The sequence below is a fragment of the Trachurus trachurus genome, assembly GCF_905171665.1.
Source record: "Trachurus trachurus genome assembly, chromosome: 7".
Lineage (NCBI taxonomy): Eukaryota > Metazoa > Chordata > Actinopteri > Carangiformes > Carangidae > Trachurus > Trachurus trachurus.
In genome coordinates, this window is record NC_139901.1 from 2,828,998 (window position 1) to 2,856,416 (window position 27,419).

Below are 27,419 nucleotides of genomic sequence, written 5' to 3' on the forward strand. Positions count from 1 at the left end.
ATTGGTTTATTTTGTTACTTTTAGAAGGCCCATATGACAAATTTTAGTATATCACTTAGAATATTAAGTATAAACCAACCCCAGGCTGCACTTTTGGCTGAATTTGATATCATTTCAGATTAAAAACCATAGATGGCTAGAAACATTCCAGGCTAGGATGATGATCCGTAACGACAGATTAGAACATTTTTAGTAGCTAGGTGTGTAAATGATCAATATTCAGTATTATTGGCAATAATAGAGGGCCCCTTAGGGCCCCATGGCGGCTTGGGCCGGCCCTGCCCCTTGTGAGCAGAGGAAACGCTGCTCCGACGTCTGCTCCCTCAGTATGGGAGCGTCGCAGAGCCGCACATACAGATGCAGCCCCTCAGGAATTACGTCGGAGACGCAACAAAATACCGGAGTGTTCTGTTTAAAGCGCCAGTCAAGTATATTTAATGGTCCCATGAAAAACATTGAAAAATGGACATTTTCATGAATTTATAAAACCCGCCCGGACGCCCCGGACAGGACGTAAAAAGTGGACATGTTCGGGTAAAAGAGGACGTTTGGTCACCCTACATAAGGCTGCAGGAAACCTCCTGTGCTACATTCATCAGCTCCTGGAACGCCAGTCGACATGTCAACAATGAATGAAAATTAGGTAACACTTTATAATAAGTACATTGTTTTTCACTGTGATAAGATAAATCCTGTGTGTCCGTAGATGACGGAGCAGAGGAAGAGGAGGCAGAGGATGGGATTCGTTGACGTTCAGGCCGGAGCCAGCGCTGCCATACCGCCCAGCGCCGCGGGGGGAAACCACCAGATGTACAAGTCATAGAGTTAAGACAGACTAACAGTCAGACGTGGATGGACTGCTCACTTCAAGATCTATATCTGTAAACCATACAGCTGGGCTGATGCACTGTTCTAAAGGACAATGTCCTTCACATGGTTATCATAAAGAAAAACACTAGAGTACAGCGATAAAATGTGCAACTGTTGTTTCTCACTTAATATTATTATTTTTTTTTGCGTTTACTGTTTTTTTGGGGGGGTCTTGCCAAGACCTGCAGCTGCAGAGGGACACAGAGTGAACACCATTACTGTAGCAAAATAAAAACATGTTTTTTTTAGGATCACAGCTAAGTTTAATTTGGTTCATGTTTTGATTCTTTTAAATCCGTTGATGACCTATGCATGTAAAGTCGGATTTTTTTTTTCTTCTCATTTTAGACCTGAAATACAAATATTCAATACTATAGATAAAATGTGACTCACTTAGCTAATAGCTCGGTATGCTAGCTAATGATCTTAGTAAGCTAACGTTAGCAGGAAATTATTGTTGACATTTTCATGTATTTAGTTAAGTGAATCTTTAAAGTCCACAGTTTGACCCTGGTTCAGATTGCAGGACCCGTTTAGTCCAGAATCTTCCAGATTTCTGGTTCCTGGTCTCAGCCTGTGCCTGAAACATCAGCATTTCAGAGATCAAATCTGTACCTCTTCATAGTTTTTGTGCCCTTTCTGTAGCCGTCCAGCTACCAATACTCAATAGTGACCCAGCTGTAAAGTCCCAGCGGTGATGTTCTGTGTAGATCAACCTGGAAGTGATTGAGTTCAACAATGACAAACTCAAAATCTGTCTGAAAATCAACACATTGTCGCAAGTTTTGTTCAATGAAATAATTACCACACATTATTTGCCCAATTATTACGCTGAAATATTAACTACAGATTTATGGCTCAGAACAAACTTTGCAACTTGTTTCTACACAAACATGAAAGCACATGGCTAAAGAAAGCCTGCAACCTTTTAATGTCTGTTATGAATTTGAATGCCATAAAGTGTACTGTATGTGTGTGTATGCTCAGAAAATAACTAGGCATCAACTCACCTTTGTCATTTTAAGAAGACGTTAATATAAACATGCAGCTTCTCCTCTCTGATGGCAGAATTAACCATTTCAGTCATATCGTTCTATTTGAATGTGAAGTGAGTTGAACCCAGTTTGTGTGTGTTTTGTTTTTTAAAATGTAAATCTGGGGAAAAATGTAGTTTTTAAGTGATCTATATTATTATTATAAAGGTTTAATAGTGATATATTTATGGAGAGAAACTCTTGTTAGTTCAGACACTGGATGACCTGCTTTTAGCTCAGCCTCAAGTTTATGAACAGAAAATAACATTTGCCTTTGTTCACTGAGAAACAGTGTGAGAGGAGGACGGTGTAATGAAGACTACACATCTTCAAAAAAATAAAATACTTCATATGAAGAACAAAGTGCATGTTTTCTCACTTATTTAGAAGTCTGGAGATTCTGCTCTGTGGTTCATTTGGGTTTCAGTGACATTTGCTTTAAAGCAGAAGTAAGCGACATTTTTGTGTTAATATAAGTCTTAAATAGTTATATCTTCCGACAGCAATCACTTACATAGAGTGTTTGGACCGAAACACGGGTCTGTCAGTCCCTCTGCTCTGCTCTGAGCCGAGGAGAAAACTTTTCTTGTATCCTACAATTTTTATCCAATGAGGAGAGAGAACGGCATAAAGGGCTGTGTGTGCAGCCAAGGGATGCGCGTGAATGTGGTGACGTAGGGACGAGGACTGTTATGGTGCGTTCAAGGCAGCCCGTAACTCGTGTTTTTCCGACCTGTGAAGTCGTACCAGTTCGATCTGGTACGAGTTCACGGGTCGGAAGTTACGAGTGGCCGTTATAGTGACTTTCACAGGTAAAACAGGTCGGAAAAACACAAGTGGGTTGCCTGGAACGCTACAAAGTCGTAAGTTGTGACTTGAAGCTGTAATTTACGGTTTCAAAAGCCTGCCTGGAACGCAGCATTACCCAAAACGACCGGATCACTTACTTCTGCTTTAATTTCCATTAAAGGTGAATTACATGAATGTTGAAGTGACCACGTCCACACGGAGGTTATACTGCTGGCTTTGATTGCTCCTTAAAATAACATGAATCTATACTTTAGTATTTATGTCAATTAGGGATGTCACGATTACTTGTTTTCACAATTAATCGCGGTATTAAACGCTACAATTAATTGATCGTAAAGATTCCTAAATACCGTCACTTTCCGAAAAAGATTGTGTCGGAACCGTATCGGCAGATGTGCGCCGAAGTAGGAAGATGCACAGATACTGGTGCATTTATCTAACGTAACACTGAATTGGTGGGAATTTAAATGTTAGCGTGTCATTTGTAAAAAAAAAAGAAAAAAAGATTGAAATAAACTTAAACATTTGGTATAGATGACAATTAATGACTTAAATATTTCAAACACTTCCCCCGGGGGATTAATAACTGGTCCTATATTAAGAGTTTAGTCATTATATTTTTTATATTTTGACTATATTTGATTTTACACATTCATAGTGTTATAATCGTGATAATCGTAATACCGTGATTATTTCTGACAATAATCGTACTAAGAAAATCCCTAAATACTTTTCTAGTATCAATTCTCTTTTCTCACAAGACACAATGTATATAATAGTGTGTGTGTGTGTGTGTAAGATTGTCTATAAATAGTTTATTGTTCTGAGCTCATCCTGCTGTCTGTCAGTGTGTGTGTGTGTGTGTGTGTGTGTTATGTATACTATATGTACATACATGTCTGACCTATGAATACAATTCATTGTTCTCTACCTTGTTTCCATAAGAACAGGTGATGTCATGGTCTGAGTGGTGCCTATGGTTTATGTGTATTTTAAATGTATGTGTGTGTGTGTGTGTGTGTGTGTGTGTTTGTGTGTGTGTGTTTGTGTGTGTGTGTGTGTGTGTGTGTCTGTATGCGTCTGCAGAGCTTCCAGTAGGATTTTGGAGCTTTGCTGTGGAGCCTCAGTGGAATGCAGCGCCTAGTAACTGCCTGACCAACCCAGTCACAAAGACCACAGGTGTGTGTGTGTGTGTGTGTGACCCAGATACCTTGTTTTACTAGTCAAGGTCATTTCCAGAAGGGTATTTTTATGGTGGGTCCGATCTTATCTCCTGATTGGATCAATAACCTCCAGCTGTTCAGCTGCAGCAGCTGCTCAGCTCACTGAGCCTCGGCTTCAGACATAAAGGTGCTATTGTTACTGTAAGAGTGGCCCCATAAACTAAATGATAATAACATTATCAACACATGATGCTGCAACTATAATGATTACTTTTATTATCGTATTCATCTTTCCATTGGTTTTTTGATAACAAATGTTGATTAAATTGTGAAAACTGACAGATCTTCAGTTTAAATGCTATAAAAAGAAGAAAAAAATCAGCTTACACAACAAAATAGTTGAAATCAGTTAATCATTTTTTGTAATTTTTAAATAAAATGAAAATAATTCATGAATTTTCCAGATTTATGGGGGCAGGGAGTACAGTCTGTCAGGGAATGTCCTCGTAAAAAATAGAGGTACAATAGAGGTGTGTGTGTGTGTGTGTGTGTGTGTGTGTGTGTGTGTGTGTGTGTGTGTGTGTGTGTGTGTGTGTGTGTGTGTGTGTGTGGGAGAGAGAGACAGAGAGAGAGAGAGTATGAGGTATGACAGGTGTGAATGTGTGTTGCTCAGCTCATATAAAGAGGGTTTATGCTGTATTATCATGGTATTAACACTGTGCACAAGTGGTGTGTGTGTACAAATTGCATCTATCATTTGTCTCATTGTGCGTCATCAAAACGATGCAACACACAAAGAAGGTAGGCATGCTTTATCCAAACACTTTATCTAAAAATAATCCATCTATCTTAAAATAAAAACATGATACAATTTGCTCAATAAAAGGAAAAGTTTCTTATTCCATGTCCTGTTCGTAGAGTAGCTGGTGCTCAGCAAATCATCTCAACGGTTCCAGTTCTCTGGATCAGCACCTTTATCACACAGCAGTCAAAACATATCCCCACTGTATCAAAACTAAGATTGTGCTGTAATAAAGGAGAGGCTGTTTGTCTGTCATCAAATCTTATCAAGTGAATGATGTGTTCACTGTCGGCCAGTATGCTGAACCAACTAAGTCCCAGCATTGTTGCCCTCAGTGGTTTGGTGTTGGCAGTTTTACTGCAGGACTTAAACTCAGTTTGAAGTTCATTAGGTAATAAAGCCTAGTCTAATACATCGAACACAACATTTCATGACAGTGTTTAGTTTTTGTTAAAACTGTTAAAGAGGTGTCAAGTCACCTTCATTTTGGTGCTCATGGAGACAAAAGAGTCACAGAAACAACCCCCCACGCCCACCCCCCTTTTTAATTTTTTTTTATTCTTTTAACCTTTATTATAGCAGTGTATTTTTTTTCCTTCCTTTTTTGTATTGTTTTTCTCACTTGTAAAGTACTTTTACTAATGCTGAATGCCGATCGAGGCTAATGGAATGGACTATGGGAAATATGATGTGTAAGTATAAGAATACTAAATGGTATAAGAAAATCAGAAAGGACTTTCAAAGAACTTCAATCACGTGTAACTGTATATAAAATACATCTCCTCGGTGTTGAGTTTGTGTTTGTGCGTAGGCTATGTAGCTATATGTCAAATAAAAAATCAGTAAAAAAACAAAACACAGTTTTAGTGGGGCAGATAAGCAAAAATAATTGTGCTTTTTAATGACTAAAGCATGAAACTTTCAGCATTTCATCTACATACCTCAAGGTTTAATTTCAGACGTGAAACCACTTCGGTGGCTGACCTTTAGAGGTCTTAAGGGGTCTTTTTCCACATTATTCTCCATTGGAAACCTATGAAAATCTGGGATGTAAATCATTACCAATACATTTCTTCACCATTGTGTTTAGGAAGGTGTGTAATATCATGTAATAAAATGTTGAAATTCAACTCCAGTGGGAAACCCCCTAAAAAACTACTCAAAGTTGGGGTACCCGTAACCAGATTTTGCGAAAATTCCGAAATGTTAAATTTGGCCTTATGTATCTTGTGAGGGGTCAAACTAGGGGTTTTTCATGATTCTGAGTTGATCGCAAACATTAGTTTTACACCCAAAGCACTCCTTGGTGGAAAAAAACAGCCACACCCACTTGTCCTGTTCATCGGAACCCCCATATAGAATGCATTGGTGCATTGGTGAGGTCAAAGACCCCTTAAAGGTGCGTTCACACCGGAGCTTTTATTTTCGTCGCTGTCGCTCGTATCGCTCCGAAAAAAACGCTCCGTCGCTCAGGTGCAGACGCTCGTCAATTTGGCACAGAGCCAGCAGACTCGCATTTTCGCTTTGATGACATCATGCCCACTGCCATGTGTCTCTGTTTACACCGGCACTACAGGGATTACGGCAGCCAATCAGCGCTGAGCGACGAGCGACTGACGGCCGGAGAGTTGGGATTTCTCACCTCGAGCGACGGGAGCGACTCGAGCGAAAAAACGCTCCGACGCTCCGTCGCTGTCACTCCGAGCCCCAGCGGTTTTTCGCCTGGGCGATTAAACGCTCCATCGCTCGTTTGCATTCACTCAACATGTAAACTCGTCGCTCGTTCTAAAAACAAAAGGTCCGGTGTGAACACAGCTTAAGATCCCTAAAGGTCAGCCACCAAAGTGGTTCCACGTCTGAAATTAAACCTTCGGGTATGTAGATGAAATGCTGAAAGTTTCATGCTTTAGTCATTAAAACGCACAATTCCTTCCATATATGAGCTTATCTGCCCCACTATTACCAATGGCAGCTTGCCTGTTAGTGAGATGACTTCTGCTGTGGAACTTTCACAAGAGAGGCCGCAATGCATGATGGTCTCACACGACTGATGTAGTGTAGCCTACATCCTCTGTCCACCACATTTTGCTGTGCCTTGTGATAACTCTGTTGTATAGTCAATAGTGAATAAAGTTAAATCAATACAGTAAAATCAAACGTCCAAAGCAAAATGAACAAAATCACAATCAGTTGAATCAAACGCGTTCACGGTAAAGTCAGAACGTTTATTTCCAACATGGCCGCCAGGCGTTGTTTTCCCTCCTCTTCACTTTCCTTTCTTGCTGCTGAGCCCCTTTTTGACCCTTTGTGTTTAAAGGTGTTTTATAAATAAAGGTTTACTCACAGACTTACTGCTGATGCTGCTGCATACCTACGTAAGCCCTCTGTCCATCCTCCCATCCCCAACAGCTGTCTCCCTCCCTTCCATCCCTCCATTCATCAGGGGGAGAAAAAACAAACGAGTGAAGGATGGACTTTAATCTTAATCAATTTCCCTTTTCTCTTCATCCCGTCTGTCTGCAATCTCCTCTCCCCCTGTTACCGTCACAGCCCTCCATCTCTCTTCACCGCCCCCTTTTTGTTTTAGTTTTAGTTTTCTTTCATCTCTTTGTCATCCCTCTCTCCGTCCCTCTCTCTCCACAGTTGTCTCTCCAGTTGATTCTCCCTAATCCAGGATAACTTTGTGTGAAGCCTAAATACTGACTCACACCCCCATAATAACACCCTATAGACCTGCAGTTCACACATGAGCGCACTCACTCACTGCACACACACAAACACACACACTACAGTTTTGCAACACTGTTCCCCTGACTCATGCACCCACATCTTCTGTGAAATCAATTTATTTTTGTTTTACTTGAGCCCGTCATTGTTTCAAGAGCTAAGCAGCTCATAAAACTGAAACTGGATGCAGTGTGACCCAGCAGCTCCGTAGCGACACCTCCTCCATGTGGTCCAACGCCTGTTGGGATCAGGTTTTGAAAACACAACCTGAGAAAAACTGAGTTAAGATAGCTTCATAGACAACAATCAAAACAAACAAGATGTAAAACTGACAAGAACACATGTATTTTCATTTAATTTTGGTTCATGTATGATGAGATACATACAGATGTAGCCTACAGTAATCAAGAAGCAACTCAAAATGTAAGTGGTGTCTGAAATGTGTCCACAGCTGTCCCCACAGACAAATGTAATATGTATTGAATTTCCATGTGGCAAATGTTAAATATAAATATGTAGGGAAAGTATTGGAAATGAGAACAATTTCATATAATACAGTATCTAACCCATGCAAATATGCTAACACTGTAGAAACACGTCACATGGATATATTTCCATCCCAAACGTGTTAATATGAGCTGATAATAGAAACAGTACAGTAATATAAACACTGTAAATGTAATCATCATCAACCTAAAATCATCTACCAACAAAGAGAACTGTTAAGTATGTTGCTTTAACAAACACACATATAACTTATAAGGTTACAATGAGTATTTTATAGATGTTATAAAGTTATAGTTCATATGAACATGTGATCCTAATATATATATTATATTATATCCAACATCACTCATATGTTTTACATGCAAAATCCGTCTCTAAGCTGGATAGCAGTATAAATGTTAACCTATGTCTTGTGTCAGCTTTCTGCTACCATCTATGGTGTTTGGGTCACTTTTGACTCTTGTTTTAAATCAGCTGTAAAACACACTAAAAACATTTTTTTTTCATCCAATTAGTTTTTCTTCTCTTGGTTACATTGTTAGGCTTCCTTATTCATGAAAATATTGGTTTCAATATTTTTTGGTGTGGGCCTCTGGGCTTTTTTTTTTTAAGCTTTTTTCAAGCTTCAATTGAATCTTCCTCTTGTTAGCTTTCTGCTACCATCTATGGTGTTAGGGTCGGTTTTGACCTGAGTCTTAAATCAGCTGTAAAACACACTGTTTTGCACTTATGATTTCAGTTTTAACTCTCATTATTGTTCTTATCGTTATAACAGGGTCAAAATGGACCCTTTTTTGGTTTTATTTTTTTTGAAGAGATTCCTGACAAAGTCAAAAAGCCTTGATGCTATAAACAAATGTATGTGGTACTTTTATGCATTTAAAACCTGAAAACAGGTCACTGGTGACCCTAACACAAGAGAAGGGTTAAAGCAAAGCACACTTCAATCCAAAGACTCACACACACACTGTGGCTGGTTGTGATTGCTAAGCTGTGCCCGGAGCTGCTTGGACAGTCGGCTACAGTCAAATAAACATGGACCCCATCTCTTTCTGAGCGAGGCCACGCAGGTTTGACCTGAACAACAGGAAGCCAGAGGCCCTATGTAACTCACACTGAGATAATAACTCACAAACATAAAGAGACATTTTAAGAACATGTAAGTTATTAGAAGTGTCTTACTGTAAAACTGATCCAGGATTTGCGTCCACAACAGGGACATTCTGCAGTAACATGAGTCCCGTCGTCGCTTGTGTTTGGATTTAGGCAACAGGAAAACTCCACACTGGGCCAACAGGCCTGTTTCGAAGAGGCTGCAGGTCAGAGGATGAGACTGACTGACAGCAAAGGTCTGACGCTTCCAAAAGTTAACGAGTAAAAATAGCCTCATATTGAAGCTGCTCCTGTTTAATCCCACCGCAGATCAAATGAATAGCCACAATACACTGCTGTCCAAATCCTAATGATACTCACTGTGTGTGTGTGTCAGTCTGACCATCGATGAATGAAAGATAGCGTGTGCCAGCACCTCATCTATCTGTCACCATCTGAGGGGGGATTATACAGGGGGACGGTGGCTTGACATGGAGCCCATGTTTGTTTTAAAAGATAATTTTGTTTTACTACAATGTAAATCTTTGTTACATACTTTGTACATAACTTCCTAATCTGAAGGGACCCATTTGTTTTTCTGTTGCTACGTAGCTAGCATTAGCATTCACACAGCCAGTGTGGACGCAGCCATGTCATATACACTACGCAGGCAGCATGTTCCTGATGTAAAACATGGTTATCAGCTGGTGAAGGTGCTGACCTTTGACCTGGGAACTTTCCATCAGTCTTTTATTGCATCATTAGACTGCACTAATTAACATATAGCAAAAAAAATAATTTAAATCTTTGTTCAGATTTTTATTTTCAGCCACATTTATTAAAAAGTCAGAGATAAAAGTTTGAAGTCAACATTACTGCAATGGTAAATCTTGCTTTTGACTCTGAATTCAAGTAGTAAAACTGTAAACTATGTTATAAGCTTGACAGGCATAGCAACAGTAACCAACACCATGGCATCATTCATATAAGGTAATGGCACATCATATGTAATGCACATGGTGGACAAAACTGCTGGGGGAAAAAATAGATGCAGACAGAAAGAGATAGACAGATAAATGCAATGTTCAATTCAATGTTATATATAATTTCATTATATATAACAACTTGCAACTGCATAATGACACCCAATCTGTGTATAAGAGATTTCTTTATTTTATGTATTATTATCATCATCATCATCATCATTTACTGTAGTATGAACTACGTGTATTTTTGTTGTTGAGGGGAGCAGCCTTATTTCTTGGTTGTTTGTTTTTATTTATTGTCTGTATTGTCTGTTGCTTTGGCAACACTGTATTTTACTGTAACAGTCATGCTAATACAGTAAAGCGCTTTTCATTGAAAATAGGCTATATGCCGCTGGCTGAAATCCAGGAAGTAGTGGTACTTCCTGGTTGGTACTTTCTGAATTTCAGCCAGCCAGGTGTGTCTGATTATTGTTTTGAGGTCAGACACACCGGGATTAATCAGTTTGGCCAATCATGTACAACAGGAAATAAAGGAGCTGGCTGAAATTCAGGTAGTACCAACCAGGAAGTACCACTACTTCCTGGATTTCAGCCAGCGGCATATAGCCTATTGAATTGAGACAGCACTTCATCAGCAGATAGATAGATAGATAGATAGATAGATAGATAGATAGATAGATAGATAGATAGATAGATAGATAGATAGATAGATAGATAGATAGATAGATAGATAGATAGATAGATAGATAGATAGATAGATAGATAGATAGATAGATAGATAGATATCTGGGTGGAGAGAGAGAGAGAGAGAGAGAGAGAGAGAGAGAGAGAGAGAGAGAGAGAGAGAGAGAGAGAGAGAGAGAGAGAGAGAGAGAGAGACATGGTGACCATAGATAGTTGGTTGGATGGATGGATGGATAGATGGATGTGTCCATGCCAGAGAAAGAGAGAAATGGAGACAGATGGACAGAAACACAGTAGTACACGTTTCCATAGATAGCCCACAGATACAGAAGGTGAAGGAAGGAGAGAGAGAGAGAGAGAGAGAGAGAGAGAGCAGATGTGGCTTTAGTTCTGCCTCTCTGCTTCATTTTGGGATTCCATCCTGACCACAGCAGACCTTTTATGACCGTTCAGCTGGAGCAGTCGGACCAGTCAGCTGCAGCAGAGGGGGTCACATGCTGTGCTGACCTTCACAGAGAGGTTATAAAGTGAAGTGATGCTCGGTTAAGTCACTTATTCTGTTCCTCTGCACATCCTCACCAACTACACTGCAGCAAAGACACTACATCCATCGAGAGCTTCTGACCAGACCAGACCAACCCGGCAGAGTGAGTACACAACCCAGAGAGATTTCTAACTATCTTAAATGGAATCTATACTTTATGGAACTCATTTCATCATAATTAGGTTTTGGGAGTCATTTTCAATCTTGAATATCAAACAAAAAACTACACTACTCGTGATTCTCTGTGCCTTTACTAGAAACTTCATCCAGTGGAAGTCAGAATGTAATCAGAAAAAAAAAAACTGTACTGGGGGCCAGGACCCCAGGAGGCCCCAAGAGGCCCAGGACCAATGCATTTGAGTTTTTGGTAACATGAAGACTTGATACAAGAACATTAACTCCTGGGCTTGTATCACTGTCTTCTAAATAAAAAATATAAAAATAAAAATACGTAAAAAAAATATAGTTTATGATGAATGTACCTGAAAACTTTAAAGGTCCCATGTGTATATATATATATTTATTTATTTATTTATTACGCGGCTCTATTGAATGCTGCTCTCTGATTGGTCCACCGCTGCGTTCTGCGGTCCGTTATTTCTGTATAATGACCGTCGTCAAGTATAATGACCGTTGCTAGGGACGCCGCTCTGATCAGCGCAGCACAGAAAAGAGAAACTAGGAAAAAATATAATAAAAAAAGAAAAGAAAAGAGAAACTATGCAGGATATTTACCTTATGTTTCATTTTTACCTTCATTAAACAGCTTTGGACTAATAGTGATGTTAGATAAATGACTTGTTACAGGGAGAGTGGAGGCTCCTTCCACTTCGCTGCTGGAAACCAAACCTGCGATCAGAGCCTCTGACCCGGTGTCACAGCTCCTCTCCTCTCAGTGGCACCGCGGCTCCGCGACACAAAACCCACCCCGTAAACAGTAAAGTTAATCTCTTGTTTATGACAGATACGACTACACACAATACACACATCGTAACACGTGTACAGTATGGTAATCCATCGATCCACTGGTTGATTATCAAAGGCTTCAAATGCACGACCGGGAGGAGGCTCAGCAAAACAGCGGACGTGACCAGTCTTGCAGATTCGCTAAATGATGCAATTATAAATCGATGAAAGTCGTATTTTGATCAACATTATGTTTCAAATGAATTATTTCACTCGTAAACCGTGTGGCTGTGCTTCTCTGGGAAAGACACAGTAGCAGACAGTTGCTCTTCTCAACCAGAGTACCAGTAGCTACTGGGAATCCTACATATAGTGTTGCTTTTAAAAACACAAAGATATCTTCTTACAAGTTAACAAAGAAAAATTTAAATAAAAAAATAAAAAAATCTAAATCATTTCATCATTGTATGTGTGTGTGTGTGCATGTGTGTTTGTCACATATAAGGAAGGATAAAGGGCATCAAGACTAAGTTAAGGCATGATCACACTCAGCAACATCTGCTGTCTAACAGCACAATCCAATGGTTATATTTACCGTTAGCATTTGTCCAGGCAGCTTCTATGTGGGCGCGACAACGTCTCACCTCAGGCATGGAAAGAAAATAATACAGGCGGAGGCACATGGATCCTGCTGAGCTGATGTGGCAGCTGTAGCTCTGTCCCAAATCCTGAGTAATGTGTTGAGGTACTGTAGGCCAAACATTGTAAAAATGGCTGCCATGCCAATTTGTTGACATCATTGTGCAGTTTAGGTTGTGTGTTAAGGTTTTACTTACACAGCTAAATAAGGAAGGTGAAGTGGACAGTGAGATGCCAAGAAAGCCTTAATAATAATAATGTGTCAATAATTGACACAGTGATATTCTATAGTCCTGTTATTATAAACAAAACAAAAAAAAATCACAAATGTCGAATCACAAACCATCACTGTGTCTAATCTAATAGCAAGTGCTGTGTGTCTGAGCCTAAGAGCTCCACTGTCACTGTCACTAACTCAGTCCCCCTGCTGAGCCAGATCTTCATTTTAGCATCAAATATGGATTAATCCACCTCTGAAAACAGTCCCTAACAAATATGAAATATTTTCTTCAGTTTGTTTGGTAAAAACTGACTTTTTCAAGAATAAATCAAAAAAGAGTCCCAGGGTGTCATTAGCTGAGTTCAATCCACACTCATATTTGATATATCAATTTATATATTAAATATTACTCTATGGATCTGCTCTTCAAAGGTTTCTTCTTATGTTTTGAGGTAACAGTGATTTTAAAAGTAGTTTAGTGTTCTTCAGAAATCACATTTCAGTTTTGATTTCCTTGTCCTGCCCAGGACTGTTCCTCAAGATGGTTCCTTAAGTTTCTTTCTTAAAGACTGGGGCTTCAAGGATCAACAGTGTTTGTCAAAGCTTCTCTTTAAGACTGATATAAATCACTGAAAAAACAACAAGTTGACTTCTGAAGGAAGGGCAGTTGTCATCTTTTACACAAAATGGCAAGACAACTTCTGTTAAGCCCATTTTTACAATCAGTTTTCTCAAAAGGAGGCATCATGACAACATCCTCTGCCCTTAGACCCTCACATTGACAGGGAAACAAAAGGAGAAACCTTAGGGTGAGCGACAGATCCCTCACCCAGGAGAGGCAGACGTGCAATAGATGTTGTCCTCTAGCCACCCAGGCCAGAGCCATCCACAGGGCAGCACCCCCATCGGTAGACCAAAAGCAACTCCCAGAGTGGCAGGCCCCCAGGAGGAAACACTGGAAATAAAACCCAATGAACTAAGCCTATTAAGACAGTAAAAGCTAAAAACTAAAACAGTAAGATAATATAGAAAGTATAAGATAAGATAAAAGGTATAAAAATCATAGAAAATAAAATAAGTGAAATAAAATAAAACAAAATGAGTATAAAATCAGCTGAAATCGTATAGATTAAAAAACTAAATATAATACGAAGCTTGAGGAATAAAGAAATAAAATAAATCAATTAAAAGCCTGATTAAAAAGATGGGTCTTGAGCCTGTTTTAAAAAACCTCAACAGTCTCTGCGGCCCTGGGGTTCTGTGAAAAGGGGCGTGTGAAGTCAGCTGCTGGTGGGCAGGCTGGTTCATAAACATGGTGCAGACAGCAGTTGGTGCAGAGGGATGGAGCTCTGGAGTCAGAGAACTCAGAGAATAAATGTACATGAGAGTAAAGGAGTAACCTCCATGTGACTATAAGCTCTGTCATAGAGGAAGCTGGACTTAAACGTAGTTAGAGTGTCTGCCTCTCTGACCCATGGAGAGAGCTGGTTCCACAGTAAAGGAGCCCGGTAACTGAAGGCTCTACCTCCCAGTCTGTTTCTAGAGATACTGGGAGTCACTAACAGACCTGCGGAGCGGAGTGCTCGGGTAGGACAGTAAGGAATGATGACGTCTTTCAGATAGGATGGAGCTTTGTCATTAAGAGCCAGCAGAAGGATTTTGAAGTCTATTCTAAATCCTACAGGAAGCCAGTGGAGAGAAGCTAAAGTGGAAGAGATGTGCTCTCTCTTCCTAACTCCTGTCAAATCCCTCGTTGCAGCGTTCTGGACCAGCTGGAGACTCAGTTACAGTAGTCCAGCCGAGGTGATATGCATGCACCAGCTTCTCAGCATCACTCTGACAGAGGATAATCCTAATCTTAGCTATACTGCGCAGGTGAAAGAAGGCGGTCCGAGTTACATGTTTTGTGTGGGAGCTGAAGGAAAGGTCCTGGTCAGAAATGACTCCAAGGTTCCTCATTGGAGTCCTGATTAGGAAATGTGTCACTGAGATGATAAGGTCCAAAGACAGAAACCACAGACCTTAAGGAAACTATGATCTGAACTGCACTTTTGAAGAACCTGTGTTTTCCATGTGTTCTCGTATTCAGATGTCTCGGTTTCTGGATATGAAGGACTTTGGAGAAGCTGGTCACTACCTTCGTCTCACCAACCTGGAGCAGCTGGCAGCGAAGGCCCAGGCTTTTGATGGTACATACACACACGCACCATGTGTATTTTTGTGTATTTTAAATTAACATTAAGACTGTGAGCTTATTAGTGTGTAAATCTTTGGTCTCAGGTACGAAGCGTGTCTGGATGCCTGATGAAACTGAAGCCTATACTGAAGTGGAAATCAAAGAACTGAATGGAGACAAGACCACGGTGGAGGCCAAGGACGGGCGGGTGGGTTAATCCATCAACCGTTTTTCTTCACTTAGCAGATGTAAATATGTCAGATTTCAGGTTTAGGGACATAGCTAATACTTGTTTTCTGGAGGATTCTCCGTCCATTGCAGGAACAGGACATTTTCATAGTTTTGCCTCATCAAAAGAAAAGTCATTTTAATCTCAATTAGTCAAAATCAAGAGCTGTCTACCTCCCTGATAACATGGGATAGTTGGTATAAAACAGATACATTATTAACAACAATCCCTTTGTTGAATACAAAAACTACAGACAATTCCAGTTTACTGATGGTCCATATATGTAAAGGAGGACTTTCTATAAACATGGCAATTCTGTGCAGCAGTATAATGAAGAACATACACTCTGATACATTTATGATTACATCAATTTTAGCCAATATGTTAGACTGACCATTTTATTTATTTATGTCACGTGTTGTTAACAGTAAAATCTCCAGGGTCTTCAATTAGATCCTCACATTAGCCAAATAAAACAACGAAACAAAACACAACTCCGCCCATGCCACAGTACATCTTCCTCAGAATAAGGGAATAAATTAGCTCCATAAAATGCCTAATAAAAGCAGTTCAACCAAAGAAAAAAGTTGAATTGCTGGTCAAAAGCTGACATCAGTGGCTGTAGGGGGGGGGCTGCTGACAAGAAAAAGCAGTAACGTTGATGTAACATAAAGACTATAGAGATGAATTCATATAAAGCAAACAGTGATGGGAATAACCCTAACATCTGTTGTGTGATGTTCTTCTGTTGGCTTTCAAGAACCAAAGGCACCAGTGTTGCCAAGTCCGCTTATTATAAGCGACTTTGGGCTTCTTTTTCTGTGAAATCGCTTCTAAAAACTTTTTTTGGGCTTGTTGTGAAAGTATAGTTGCTTATTTAGGCTTGTTTCCAGCTCCATGAGTTGTCAAGTAGATATTTTCGATATGTTATTTAAACGCAGGATAGTTTATCCTCTTGCTGGATCTGTCACCCCCGTTCCCTCCGCCCCTCTCTTTCCCCCGTACACACACATTGCCACAGTGATAGCAGAGGTGTTTCCCCCCCCTGCACCCCGAGACTGCTGGCGCTTTCACCACACTCTCCTCCACTGATCAAGAGAATTAACGTTACCGTAAATTCTCAAATAAAAGCCGGTCTTAGTTAGAAGCCGATTCAATTTCTATTTTCTGCAAGTTCACGATCGCCTTGGGTGTTGAACCTCAGACTCGACGCATGAGCACCAGCCCCCCAAAAAAAGGAAAGCCCATGGTCCGACCTGACCATAATTTCCACCCAAACACAGCAAGATGAGAACCGACTGACCAAAGGTAAGAGAAGGAGCAGTCGGGTCTGGTCGGGTTTCGCTTGTTTTGGGCTTGTTTTCATAGTTCCAGTTGCTTGTTTCTCTCGTGAGATCTGGCAACACTGAAAGGCACTGAGGCAGAGCTGATTCCAATACCGACCCTAAGATCTGAGAGGTTCACCCTTGATGTTGTACATGTGTGTGTTTCAGTTTCTGATCGTAAAAGAAGATGACCTCCAGCCCATGAACCCTCCTAAGTTTGACATGCTAGAGGACATGGCCATGTTGACTCATCTCAACGAAGCCTCGGTGCTCTTCAACCTGAAGAGGAGATACAGCATGTGGATGATCTATGTTAGTATCTATCAGTGGACTATTCATACATTTCCCTCAGAAAGTTTCCAGATCTTTGTACAATGGAACTGTTTTCTATTAAAATGGAACTTCTAACCCTGTGTCTGTGTCAGACCTACTCTGGTCTGTTCTGCGTCACAGTAAACCCGTACAAGTGGCTGCCGGTTTACTCTGCTGAGGTGGTGACGGCCTACAAAGGAAGACGTCGGGCCGACACCCCGCCCCACATCTACGCCATCGCCGATAACGCCTACTCTGACCTGCTGCAGAGTGAGTCGCCTTTAAAGGGATAGTAGCATTTTTTTAAAAAGTGGGGTTGTATGATCCACAAATAGCCCCTAAGTACTTTAATTGCAGTAGAAGACTCTCTGCACTCCTCCCGTTAGCAACGCCAGCCCATAGCCCTGCCCAGAGATTTACAACATACAGTGTTGTGAACAGACCCAAAGAAACAGCCTATTTTCACGGCCTAAAAGAGGTTTTACCTGAAAAGAAATACACAGTTCCATTGTTCGCTATAATATAATTTTTTCCAGCCCTTCAAAGTGCAGGAAAAACGCAGTCTTTATTTGGACCTAACCAACTCACGTATCCCTCCGCCCAGGGTTAGCACCCGCCGATCAGCAGTTGGTTAGGTCCAAATAAAAACAGAGTTTTTCCTGCACTTTGAAGGGCTGGAAAAAATTATATTATAGCGAACAATGGAACTGTGTATTTTTTTTCAGGTAAAACCTCTTTTAGGCCACGAAAATAGGCCGTTTCTTTGGGTCTGTTCACAACACTGTATGTTGTAAATCTCTGGGCAGGGCTATGGGCTGGCGTTGCTAACGGGAGGAGTGCAGAGAGTCTTCTACTGCAATTAAAGTACTTAGGGGCTATTTGTGGATCATACAACCCCACTTTAAAAACAATGCTACTATCCCTTTAACCTCTGACCTCTAATATTTGCCTCATCCTGACCTCAACCATCACCAATCATATTGATTACTTCTGCTGCCATTCTTTCATGTGGCTTCATTTCCCTCCACAGATCGAGAGAACCAGTCGATGCTCATCACGTGAGTCAGAACCTCAGCTGCTGTAACATCTGCATTCTTGCCGATAAATGTGATGCCATACATTGATGACACTAGATCCCCAGACCCACACAAGTGACATTGTTGGGAAGTAATCACAGGAATTCATGTCAAGTAAAACAAGCTGTTGGGACTTCTGTAACTTTGCAAACCGGTCACCTCTCAGTCACACCCAAAGCCCCATCCATTTGAATCCAACATCCATTCCTGAAGGATTTGGTTTTTCTGAGTGATTACCTAAAATCTTACCAATTTTTATTGGATCACTCAGAAAGCAGTGGGCCAATCAGAAGAGAGGTTCAGAGCTTCCTCTCTTCTGATTGGCTCAGTGACCTGATGCTACTAGAGATGCCTGAGGGATGAGTTGTAAATCTGCATTGGGGTGTTTTTTTGGTTCTTTCACACACAGTATGGACCTTTAAAATTTGAGAACTTTTCTATCACTACCTAACAGTACAGTCTGTTTTCTTTTCTGTCAGTGGTGAGTCGGGTGCAGGGAAAACTGTCAACACCAAGAGGGTGATCCAATACTTTGCCATTATTGCTGCTCTGGGAGAAAATGTGAAGAAAGGGGTAAGTCTGTGCTGTTAGTGTGAGAATACATGTACGTTTCTTATAGAACACTGCCCTACAAAGGCAAAGTGCAGTACGGTATCTGCATTTAAAAAAAAAAAAAGGGAGAATTTGATATTGGCACTGCGAAAAGAGTTATTGGGCTTTTTATTTTGCTGTCCATCCAAAAAAGCACTGTGAAACCAAGGCAAAGTGCAGTATCTGCAAAGAGTACTGTACTCCCTACATTCTATCATTTACCCTCTAATTACATTCAAGTAAAACCAAGGCAAAGTGCCGTATCTGTAGCTAATACCAAGACAAAGTGCAGTATCTGAACCAAAACCAAGGCAAAAGTGCAGTATCTGCCATAAAACTGTCAAGATTGATCACAAAATATGCCAAAAAACGGTCAAAATTGGTCAGAAAGACAAACTACAAAATACATTTAATTCAGTCCACCTTTATCTAATCAGTTAAAGGTAGTTATTCATAATTTGATTCTTAAACCTGACAATGAAAAACACAAAAAGCTGTTTTTCTCAGTTTGGCGTTACTGTAAGCTCATTTCCTCTGTCTGTGCATGTTCAGGGATCTCTAGAAGACCAGATCATAGAGGCCAATCCAGCCATGGAGGCGTTCGGCAACGCCAAAACCATCCGCAACGACAACTCCTCTCGCTTTGTGAGTTGCATGAAGTGGTTATGAAGACTGATGCTGGGGCTCAGGAGTTCTGTGTTACTATGACTGCTTTTTCTTGCTGTAATGTCATTCAATACAATTAATTTCATCCAGGCGACAAGGCGTCTGACTGTGTTTTTAAGACAGACTTGAAACACTTTGACCTACTCTTTAAGTTTGTGTTGTGTTACAATGAGTGTGAGTCTGTGTTTGTGCATCTCAGGGAAAGTTCATCAGAATTCATTTTGGGACAACAGGGAGGCTGGCATCTGCTGACATCGACATCTGTGAGTGTGTTTGTGTTTTAATAAACTACAACAACCTGCTGTAGTTTGTTTTATGCTAAAGCAGAAAAAGGCAAACTACGATCTACAGTATGTGTGTTATGTCAGATCTTCTAGAAAAGTCCAGAGTTGTGTTCCAGCAACCAGGAGAGAGAAGCTACCACATCTACTACCAGATCTTGTCCAATCACAAGCCAGAACTACAAGGTAGCCCCACTCACCATTATAAACTACCATAAAACCTGTATTACTGTAAAAACCGTTAATTAATAAATATTATAAATAAATATTATTCAGTGACATACATTAATTTCTCTGGTTTTGTGTTGCAGACATGTTGCTGGTGACCACCAACCCCTATGACTACCACTTCTGCTCTCAGGGTGTGACCACAGTGGAGAGCATCAATGATGGAGAAGAGTTGAACCTCACTGATGTAAGAAACACATCATCCCAAACAGACACACAGATGTGTGGGTCGTACCACCTCTAACCTGTCTGTGTGTGTGTGTGTGTGTGTGTGTAGCACGCCATGGACACACTGGGCTTCACTCCAGAGGAGAAGTACGGCTGCTATAAGATTGTTGGAGCCATAATGCACTTTGGTAACATGAGGTTCAAGAAGAAACAGAGAGAGGAGCAGGCCGAGGCCGACGGCACCGAGAGTAAGACTCACCTTCAGTTACACAATGTTCTGTACTCAGATAAACTTCTGCTGTGGTTTATACTTTTAATACTCACTGAGAGAGATAATTGTTTAATACTATGGAATCACAGATATGACTTTTAAAAGATAAAAAACAAAACAATTTGAGGATATGTTGTATGTGCATAAGCTGCAAGTTTGACTCAGGTTGAGTTTTGCAGCAGATAGTTCATGGTCCAACCTTTTCTCACTGATTTGTGTGATCACTTGCCAACTTTTAGATAGATAGATAGATAGATAGATAGATAGATAGATAGATAGATAGATAGATAGATAGATAGATAGATAGATAGATAGATAGATAGATAGATAGATAGATAGATAGATAGATAGATAGATAGATAGATAAGTACTTTATTAATCCCGAGGGAAATTCAGATGTGGTCAACTGCCCTCACAGAACCAGTCACACACAGCACGACAATAAAAACAGATTATAAATAGCTGAAAATAAAATAAATTAATATATAATATTAATTTTTTTTTTTTTCTGTTGAAATCTGAACTAATTTGTTATGATGGTGTATGTTATCTGTTGTATGTGTATGTGACGATGTGTTGTGTTTGTTTAGGTGTGGATAAGGCAGCCTATCTGATGGGCATCAGCTCTGCTGATTTGCTTAAAGGCCTGTTGAACCCCCGCGTTAAAGTTGGAAATGAGTTTATCGTGAAAGGACAGACTGTAGAGCAGGTAACAGATCGATCCGATCAATCCAGATACCTAATTGTGTCACATTAATTGTCAAAATGGTCAGTGAGCCTATAACTGGTTATTTGATGCATGTACAGGTTAACTATGCAGTGGCAGCCCTGGCCAAAGCCACCTACGACCGCATGTTTAAATGGTTAGTGGGTCGCATCAACTCGTCTCTATACACCCCTGTGCCTCGTCAGTACTTCATTGGCGTCCTCGACATCGCTGGCTTCGAAATCTTTGAGGTAAAGGGGAAAGCCTGGCTGATTTATATGAAACTTGTTTATGGTACATAAATTCCTGAAAGTGTCAGAGCAAACTACAAAACTGTTTCTGTCTTTCTGCAGTTCAATAACTTTGAGCAGCTGTGCATCAACTTCACCAACGAGAAGCTGCAGCAGTATTTCAACCATCACATGTTCATCCTGGAGCAGGAGGAGTACAAAACTGAGGGGATCGAGTGGACCTTTATAGACTTCGGTTTGGACTTGCAGGCCTGCATAGACCTCATAGAAAGGGTTTGCTGGTTTGGAGTCTTCTCGCATGTTAATATTATGGCATGATTCATCTCTCCAGGATGAAAAATATAGTAGGCCTATATCTGATACAGAGAAATATGCCAAAATAATCTGTAATTGTGTCTGGCAGCCTATGGGTATTCTGTCCATCATGGAAGAGGAGTGTATGTTCCCCAAGGCCACAGACAACAGCTTTAAAACCAAACTCTACGACAACCACCTGGGGAAGTCGCCCAACTTCCAGAGGCCGAGGCCGGACAAGAAGCGCAAATATGAGACTCACTTTGAGGTGGTTCACTACGCTGGAGTGGTGGGTATCAGCTCATATCATTCCTTTGGTGGTCCTGCTCATGTTTAGCATGTCTTTGCTCAAGTTAAATAGTTGCTAATAGGTCCTGAAGAGGTCCAAGAATAGAAGCTTGAGGGACTCCGTGAAATTTGTTCTTACAAAAGAAGAACAGAGAGGTTGAAAGAGAATATTTTAAGAAGTTAAAGGGATAGTAGCATTTTTTTTAAAAGTGGGGTTGTATGATCTACAAATAGCCCCTAAGTACTTTAATTGCAGTAGAAGATTCTCTGCACTCCTCCCGTTAGCAACGCCAGCCCATAGCCCTGCCCAGAGATTTACAACATACATTGTTGTGAACAGACCCAAAGAAACGGCCTATTTTCGCGGCCTAAAAGAGGTTTTACCTGAAAATAAATACACAGTTCCATTGTTGGCTATAATATAATTTTTTCCAGCCCTTCAAAGTGCAGGAAAAATGCAGTTTTTATTTGGACCTAACCAACTCACGTATCCCTCCGCCCAGGGTTAGCGCCCACCGATCAGCAGTTGGTTGGGTCCAAATAAAAACTTTCTGCACTTTGAGGGGCTGGAAAAAATTATATTATAGCGAACAATGGAACTGTGTATTTTTTTTCAGGTAAAACCTCTTTTAGGCTGCGAAAATAGGCCGTTTCTTTGGGTCTGTTCACAACACTGTATGTTGTAAATCTCTGGGCAGGGCTATGGGCTGGCGTTGCTAACGGGAGGAGTGCAGAGAGTCTTCTACTGCAATTAAAGTACTTAGGGGCTATTTGTAGATCATACAAACCCACTTAAAAAAAATGCTACTATCCCTTTAAGTCTATCCATGGTTGATGCTAGATTGGACAATGAGGAATTTTAAAACATGTATTTCACTGCAGGTGCCATACAACATCACAGGTTGGCTGGATAAAAACAGAGACCCTCTGAATGAGACAGTGGTTGTTCTGTTCCAAAAATCCTCCAACAAACTGATGGCTGGACTGTTTGAGAACTACATCAGCTCTGAGATGGGTAACTCGACAAAGAAACAATCTAAAAAAAAATAAAAAATGAATAAAACCCCTCAAAAACTCTAAATTAGAATAAAACCAGGCACCTTAATGGGAAGACATGTAACATGTGTTGTTTGTGTTGCTGTTTCAGCCATGGATCCCAAGGCTGAAACCAAACAGAGGAAGAGGAAAGGAGCTTCCTTCCAGACAGTTTCACAGTTACACAAGGTGAGCTGGACTGTTGATGATCAGAGTTAATTGATCACTACTTCCACTTCTCGTTTTCAGGGCCTATAGGCACAATTATGAAAGCATCAACAACTTTGACTGACTCTCAGAGCACTAAATAGACTGTCTCCATTTCTTTGTCGTCTTAAATACAGGAGAATCTCAACAAGCTGATGAGAAATCTCCGCAGCACTCAGCCTCACTTTGTCCGCTGCATCATCCCCAATGAAGACAAGATTCCAGGTAACCCAACAGTCTGTAGCCTCACTAGCAATCCTGCAAAGTTTTACAGTAATATGCATCATAGGCGAAAATCACAAGGTTTTCAATGAGTTAATCAAGAGGCAGGGGATAAAAAAAAAAAAACAGCATGTAAACTGGAAGCACAAAAACATGAAAACTGACAACAACCTTACATTTCATACATCCTTTGCCCTTTCTGATTCCAAGGTGTGATGGATCCCTTCCTGGTCCTGCACCAGTTACGGTGTAACGGAGTCCTTGAGGGAATCAGGATTTGCAGGAAGGGCTTTCCAAACCGAATCCTGTATGCTGAGTTCAAACAGCGGTGAGTCCAAATACCTACGCACACACATCTAATGATGTCATTCCTAGTATCGTAAATCTGCCTCGACTCTGCTCTTCCTTTGCTGAAAGAAGGAGACCCCATCCAATGTTAACAATTACTGCTCAATCCCTCAGTTATGTTTTGGCTACAGTGCATGAAAGATTTGTGAAGGAATGTTTTAAAGGGATAGTTCACCCAAAATTGAAATTTCACTCATTATCTACTCACCCTCTTGTCGACTAAGGGCTGGGAGAAGTTTCAGAGTCCTCCGTGGCTTCTCTGAGTTACAGGGGGTCTCGGCGTAGCAGTGCATGTCCATATAGCGGTTGCAAATGGATACCAACTGTCTTCGTAACAAAAAGACACACCAAAAAACATCCAAATGCCTCCATGCTGCTCATATGTAATGTCTGTCTTGTATTGAAGCCCCGAAATGCGAAATTGTCCGGAAAAAAATTAAAGAAGTCTATTTTTCAAGCTTGTTTGTAGCGGAAGCTCCTCTTCCCGGTTTGTCAAATTTGGACGAACCGGGAAGAGGAGCTTCGAGAAGCTTCCGCTACAAAACAAGCTTGTAATATAGACTTATTTAAAAAAAAAAATTCGGGACAATTTCACATTTCGTGGCTTCAATACAAGACGAGCAGCATTTTTGGTGTGTCCTTTTGTTACGAAGACAGTTGGTATCCATTTGCAACCGTTATATGGACATGCACTGCTATGCCGAGACCCCCTGTAACTCAGAGAAGCCACGGAGGACTCTGAAACTTCTCCCAGCCCCTTAGTCGACATGAGGGTGAGTAGATAATGAGTGAAATTTCAATTTTGGTTGAACTCTCCCTTTAAGACAAAGATACTGTGTATTTTATCACATCAGTCAGGTTTAGAAAGCAACATAGCCCAATAACTGCTGGTATTAAGGTGGTAAATGACATTATTGAGGCACTGGACTGAAAAATATACAGGGCAGCTCTTTTTACTGTTTTGTCAAAAGCTTTTGACACAGTAGACTATGTCATTCTGACTGATAGAGCCTGTAATATTGCTGTATCTGAGCATGCCTCTAATTGGTTTTCCAACAACGTGTCTGCAAGAACAACAGTGTGTTCAGGTTATTGGGTCTTCATCTGGCATGCCTGAGGGTTCCATTCTGGGACCGCTGTTGTTTTCTATATAATTTGTGTGACAATTTACCAAATGCTACCTTCCATTTTGTTAACTTATATTGGTGCTAATTGCAGAAAATTGCAGAAAAATTTTAATTCATGCCGTTGTCAGAACTGATCACAAACAGGGAATTCTGGTCAATTTTAAAGGATTGAGAAAACACATCCAGTATCATTTCTTTTACATTTTTGACCAATGCTGTATTAGAAATTGTATCTGTATCATCATTATTTTGCTTTGGCCTTGTATTTGGTATAATTTGGATGCTGTTATGTGAGACATTATTACATTGTAATTGTTTTTTCTCAGTTATCGCATCCTAAATCCTTGTGCGATTCCGGAGGATTCGTTTGTCGACAGCAGGAAGGCAGTGGAGAAGCTGCTGGGCTCTCTGGACATAGACCACACCCAGTACAAGTTTGGACAAACAAAGGTCCAACATTAATACTGCTGTTCCTACAACTTACTGCAGCTCCCACTGTAAATATTGTGATTGAATATGATCCCCTTCATCTCCACAACACCTCCCTCAGGTGTTTTTTAAGGCCGGTCTGTTGGGTCTGCTCGAGGACATGAGGGACGCCCGTCTGTCTCAGATCCTCACCACTGTCCAGGCCATGTGCAGAGGGAAGCTGATGAGGATGGAACGACAGAAGATGATGCAGGGGAGGTCAGTATACTGTAACAGAATGAATGAATAATATGAAATAACATGAGGAATAATACGTTTTGTTTTGCATTCAGTTATTCAGTTATTTTATGTACATAATTGTGCCATTCGAGGGCTTGGAACCAAAAGAGCGTAAGTGGCTTTTGACAAATTTTACAGGAGACGCAAAACAAAACAAAATTTTGACCAGACTTCAATCAACTGTATTCATTAACCTTAAACCACAACATTGCAACCACAGACATACTTATATGAATGAGTATTTATGTAATAAACTTATGACATATTAACACAATGAACATGTTCTTAAACATTTTAAAATAAAAAAAATATGTCAAAAACGTCACATACGCCTTTTTGGCGTCTTCTAGGACATATTGGGCGTATCTGCTGAACAATGCATTGAACAATGAACAATGAATAATTAACACTTGAATAAGTAATTAATTGTCATTTAACTCATTCATTAATTATTCTAAAAGGGTCCTATGTTCCCCCGATCAGGACTCTCTCTATCTGGCCTGTCTAGCCTCTACCTGGTCTTTTTACTGTATTAAACTTAATCAACTCCTTTCTTCATTGCCTAAACCCAACCAATGGGACAATTCCACTTCTCACTCAAAGTCACAACTCAACTTCTCACTCAAAAATAGGCAAAAATCTGCAAAGTCACAACTCCACTGCAGGTATAGGACCAAAAATTGCATGTTGCCCTGGTCCTTTTGGGGATAGGTGGGGAACATAGGACCCTTTTTCTTAAAAAAAAGGGTTCTATGTAAGTAAGGGAGTAAGTCCACTTACGCCCTTCTGGCTCCAAACATTACTCACACTTTTGTGTTAGGTCTTTATTGTTTTGTTGCTTTATTCAATACAGTTTGATCTCAGATGGGTCCTTGGCATCATTGGATAGAGCTCATCGAGACCTGTGTTTTGATATATAGAACTCATTTTCGCCCAAAATGTCACTTACGCCCCTTTGGTTCTAAGCCGTCGTATTGTATTTCAGCAACTTCTTTAATTCCTCCCATCAGAGACGCTGTGATGGTGATTCAGTTCAACCTCAGAGCGTTCTTCTCTGTGAGGACTTGGCCCTGGATGATGCTGTTCTATAAGCTCCGCCCCCTGCTCAGGAGTGCACAGGTGGAGAAAGAACTGGCTGCTTTGAAAGAAGACTTTGCTAAACTGAAAGAGGCCTTCGACAGGTCTGTCTGCCTGCTGTTGTACTCTATCTTCTTTACAATGTTAATAAGTGGTATAGATATTTTAAGTGGAGAATGAATTCACTGTAGCCTCATGAGGTATGCTGTTTCTGTTTCCTTCTCCAGTTCCTCCATTGTGTCTCTTTGCTTTCTTGCTTTTTTTCCTCCATCAGATCGGAGGTGAAGCGTCGGGAGGCTGAGGAGAAGCAGGTGGTTTTAGTTCAGGAGAAAAACGACCTGGCTCTGCAGCTCCAAGCTGTAAGTCCCATGGAAGTTTTCTCTGGTTCTGTATGGTTCTTTGTTCAGCCAGTTTGTGTCTGGTTTCAAGCTCTGAGTCTTGGACAGAACAGCTCTGCCTCTGTAATTAGTTTGTTTCCTCCCAGTATAAACCATGCGTCTCCAGGATTAATCTTGTCTTCATGGGTTAACTATATTTAAAAACTTTGACCTATTAGCCACAATTAGGGACACTGCCTGCGCCAACTTGTGGTGATATCACAAATTACACCAATATCTTTGGGGTAAAAAAATGGCGGGAATTTCAGCTGGAGCCTTCTATGGCAGTTCCCGGAAGATAAAAGACCAAGGTAAGAATTAAATCTAAATTTTATGAATGAAACCAGTGTATTTATGTACAACAATGTCTCTGTCTTCATATGGCATTAAAATTTGACACATTTTAGTAATAGTAGCAGACTAGGACATCAATAAATGTCACGTCCTCGTTTGAGGACATTGGGACTAT

At 40.6% G+C, this 27,419-nt stretch overlaps 2 protein-coding genes across 2 annotated transcripts in view; both read left to right on the forward strand.

Annotated features, from left to right (window-relative positions):
- itpr3 (inositol 1,4,5-trisphosphate receptor, type 3) overlaps nt 1–1,193 on the forward strand; it is a gene marked incomplete at its 5' end in the record, with an annotated part of 188,451 nt that extends 187,258 nt beyond the window's left edge. The window contains one exon of the mRNA XM_083975602.1: nt 707–1,193. Within this exon, the coding sequence (XP_083831728.1) occupies nt 707–823 (117 nt within the window). The 3' untranslated portion in view covers nt 824–1,193. The remainder of the gene's footprint in view (nt 1–706) is intronic.
- Nucleotides 1,194–15,076: 13,883 nt separating this feature from the next.
- LOC310988313 (myosin-1-like) overlaps nt 15,077–27,419 on the forward strand; it is a gene marked incomplete at both ends in the record, with an annotated part of 31,496 nt that continues 19,153 nt past the window's right edge. Inside the window, 23 exons of the mRNA XM_083974859.1 lie at nt 15,077–15,176; nt 15,268–15,371; nt 16,886–17,029; nt 17,143–17,299; nt 18,060–18,087; nt 18,585–18,678; nt 19,249–19,341; nt 19,562–19,625; nt 19,731–19,829; nt 19,955–20,058; nt 20,149–20,287; nt 20,901–21,019; nt 21,118–21,267; nt 21,370–21,540; nt 21,671–21,850; nt 22,732–22,864; nt 22,997–23,073; nt 23,229–23,316; nt 23,524–23,641; nt 25,115–25,238; nt 25,339–25,475; nt 26,507–26,677; nt 26,848–26,932. Coding sequence (XP_083830985.1) covers nt 15,077–15,176; nt 15,268–15,371; nt 16,886–17,029; nt 17,143–17,299; nt 18,060–18,087; nt 18,585–18,678; nt 19,249–19,341; nt 19,562–19,625; nt 19,731–19,829; nt 19,955–20,058; nt 20,149–20,287; nt 20,901–21,019; nt 21,118–21,267; nt 21,370–21,540; nt 21,671–21,850; nt 22,732–22,864; nt 22,997–23,073; nt 23,229–23,316; nt 23,524–23,641; nt 25,115–25,238; nt 25,339–25,475; nt 26,507–26,677; nt 26,848–26,932 — 2,679 coding nt within the window. The remainder of the gene's footprint in view (nt 15,177–15,267; nt 15,372–16,885; nt 17,030–17,142; nt 17,300–18,059; nt 18,088–18,584; nt 18,679–19,248; nt 19,342–19,561; nt 19,626–19,730; nt 19,830–19,954; nt 20,059–20,148; nt 20,288–20,900; nt 21,020–21,117; nt 21,268–21,369; nt 21,541–21,670; nt 21,851–22,731; nt 22,865–22,996; nt 23,074–23,228; nt 23,317–23,523; nt 23,642–25,114; nt 25,239–25,338; nt 25,476–26,506; nt 26,678–26,847; nt 26,933–27,419) is intronic.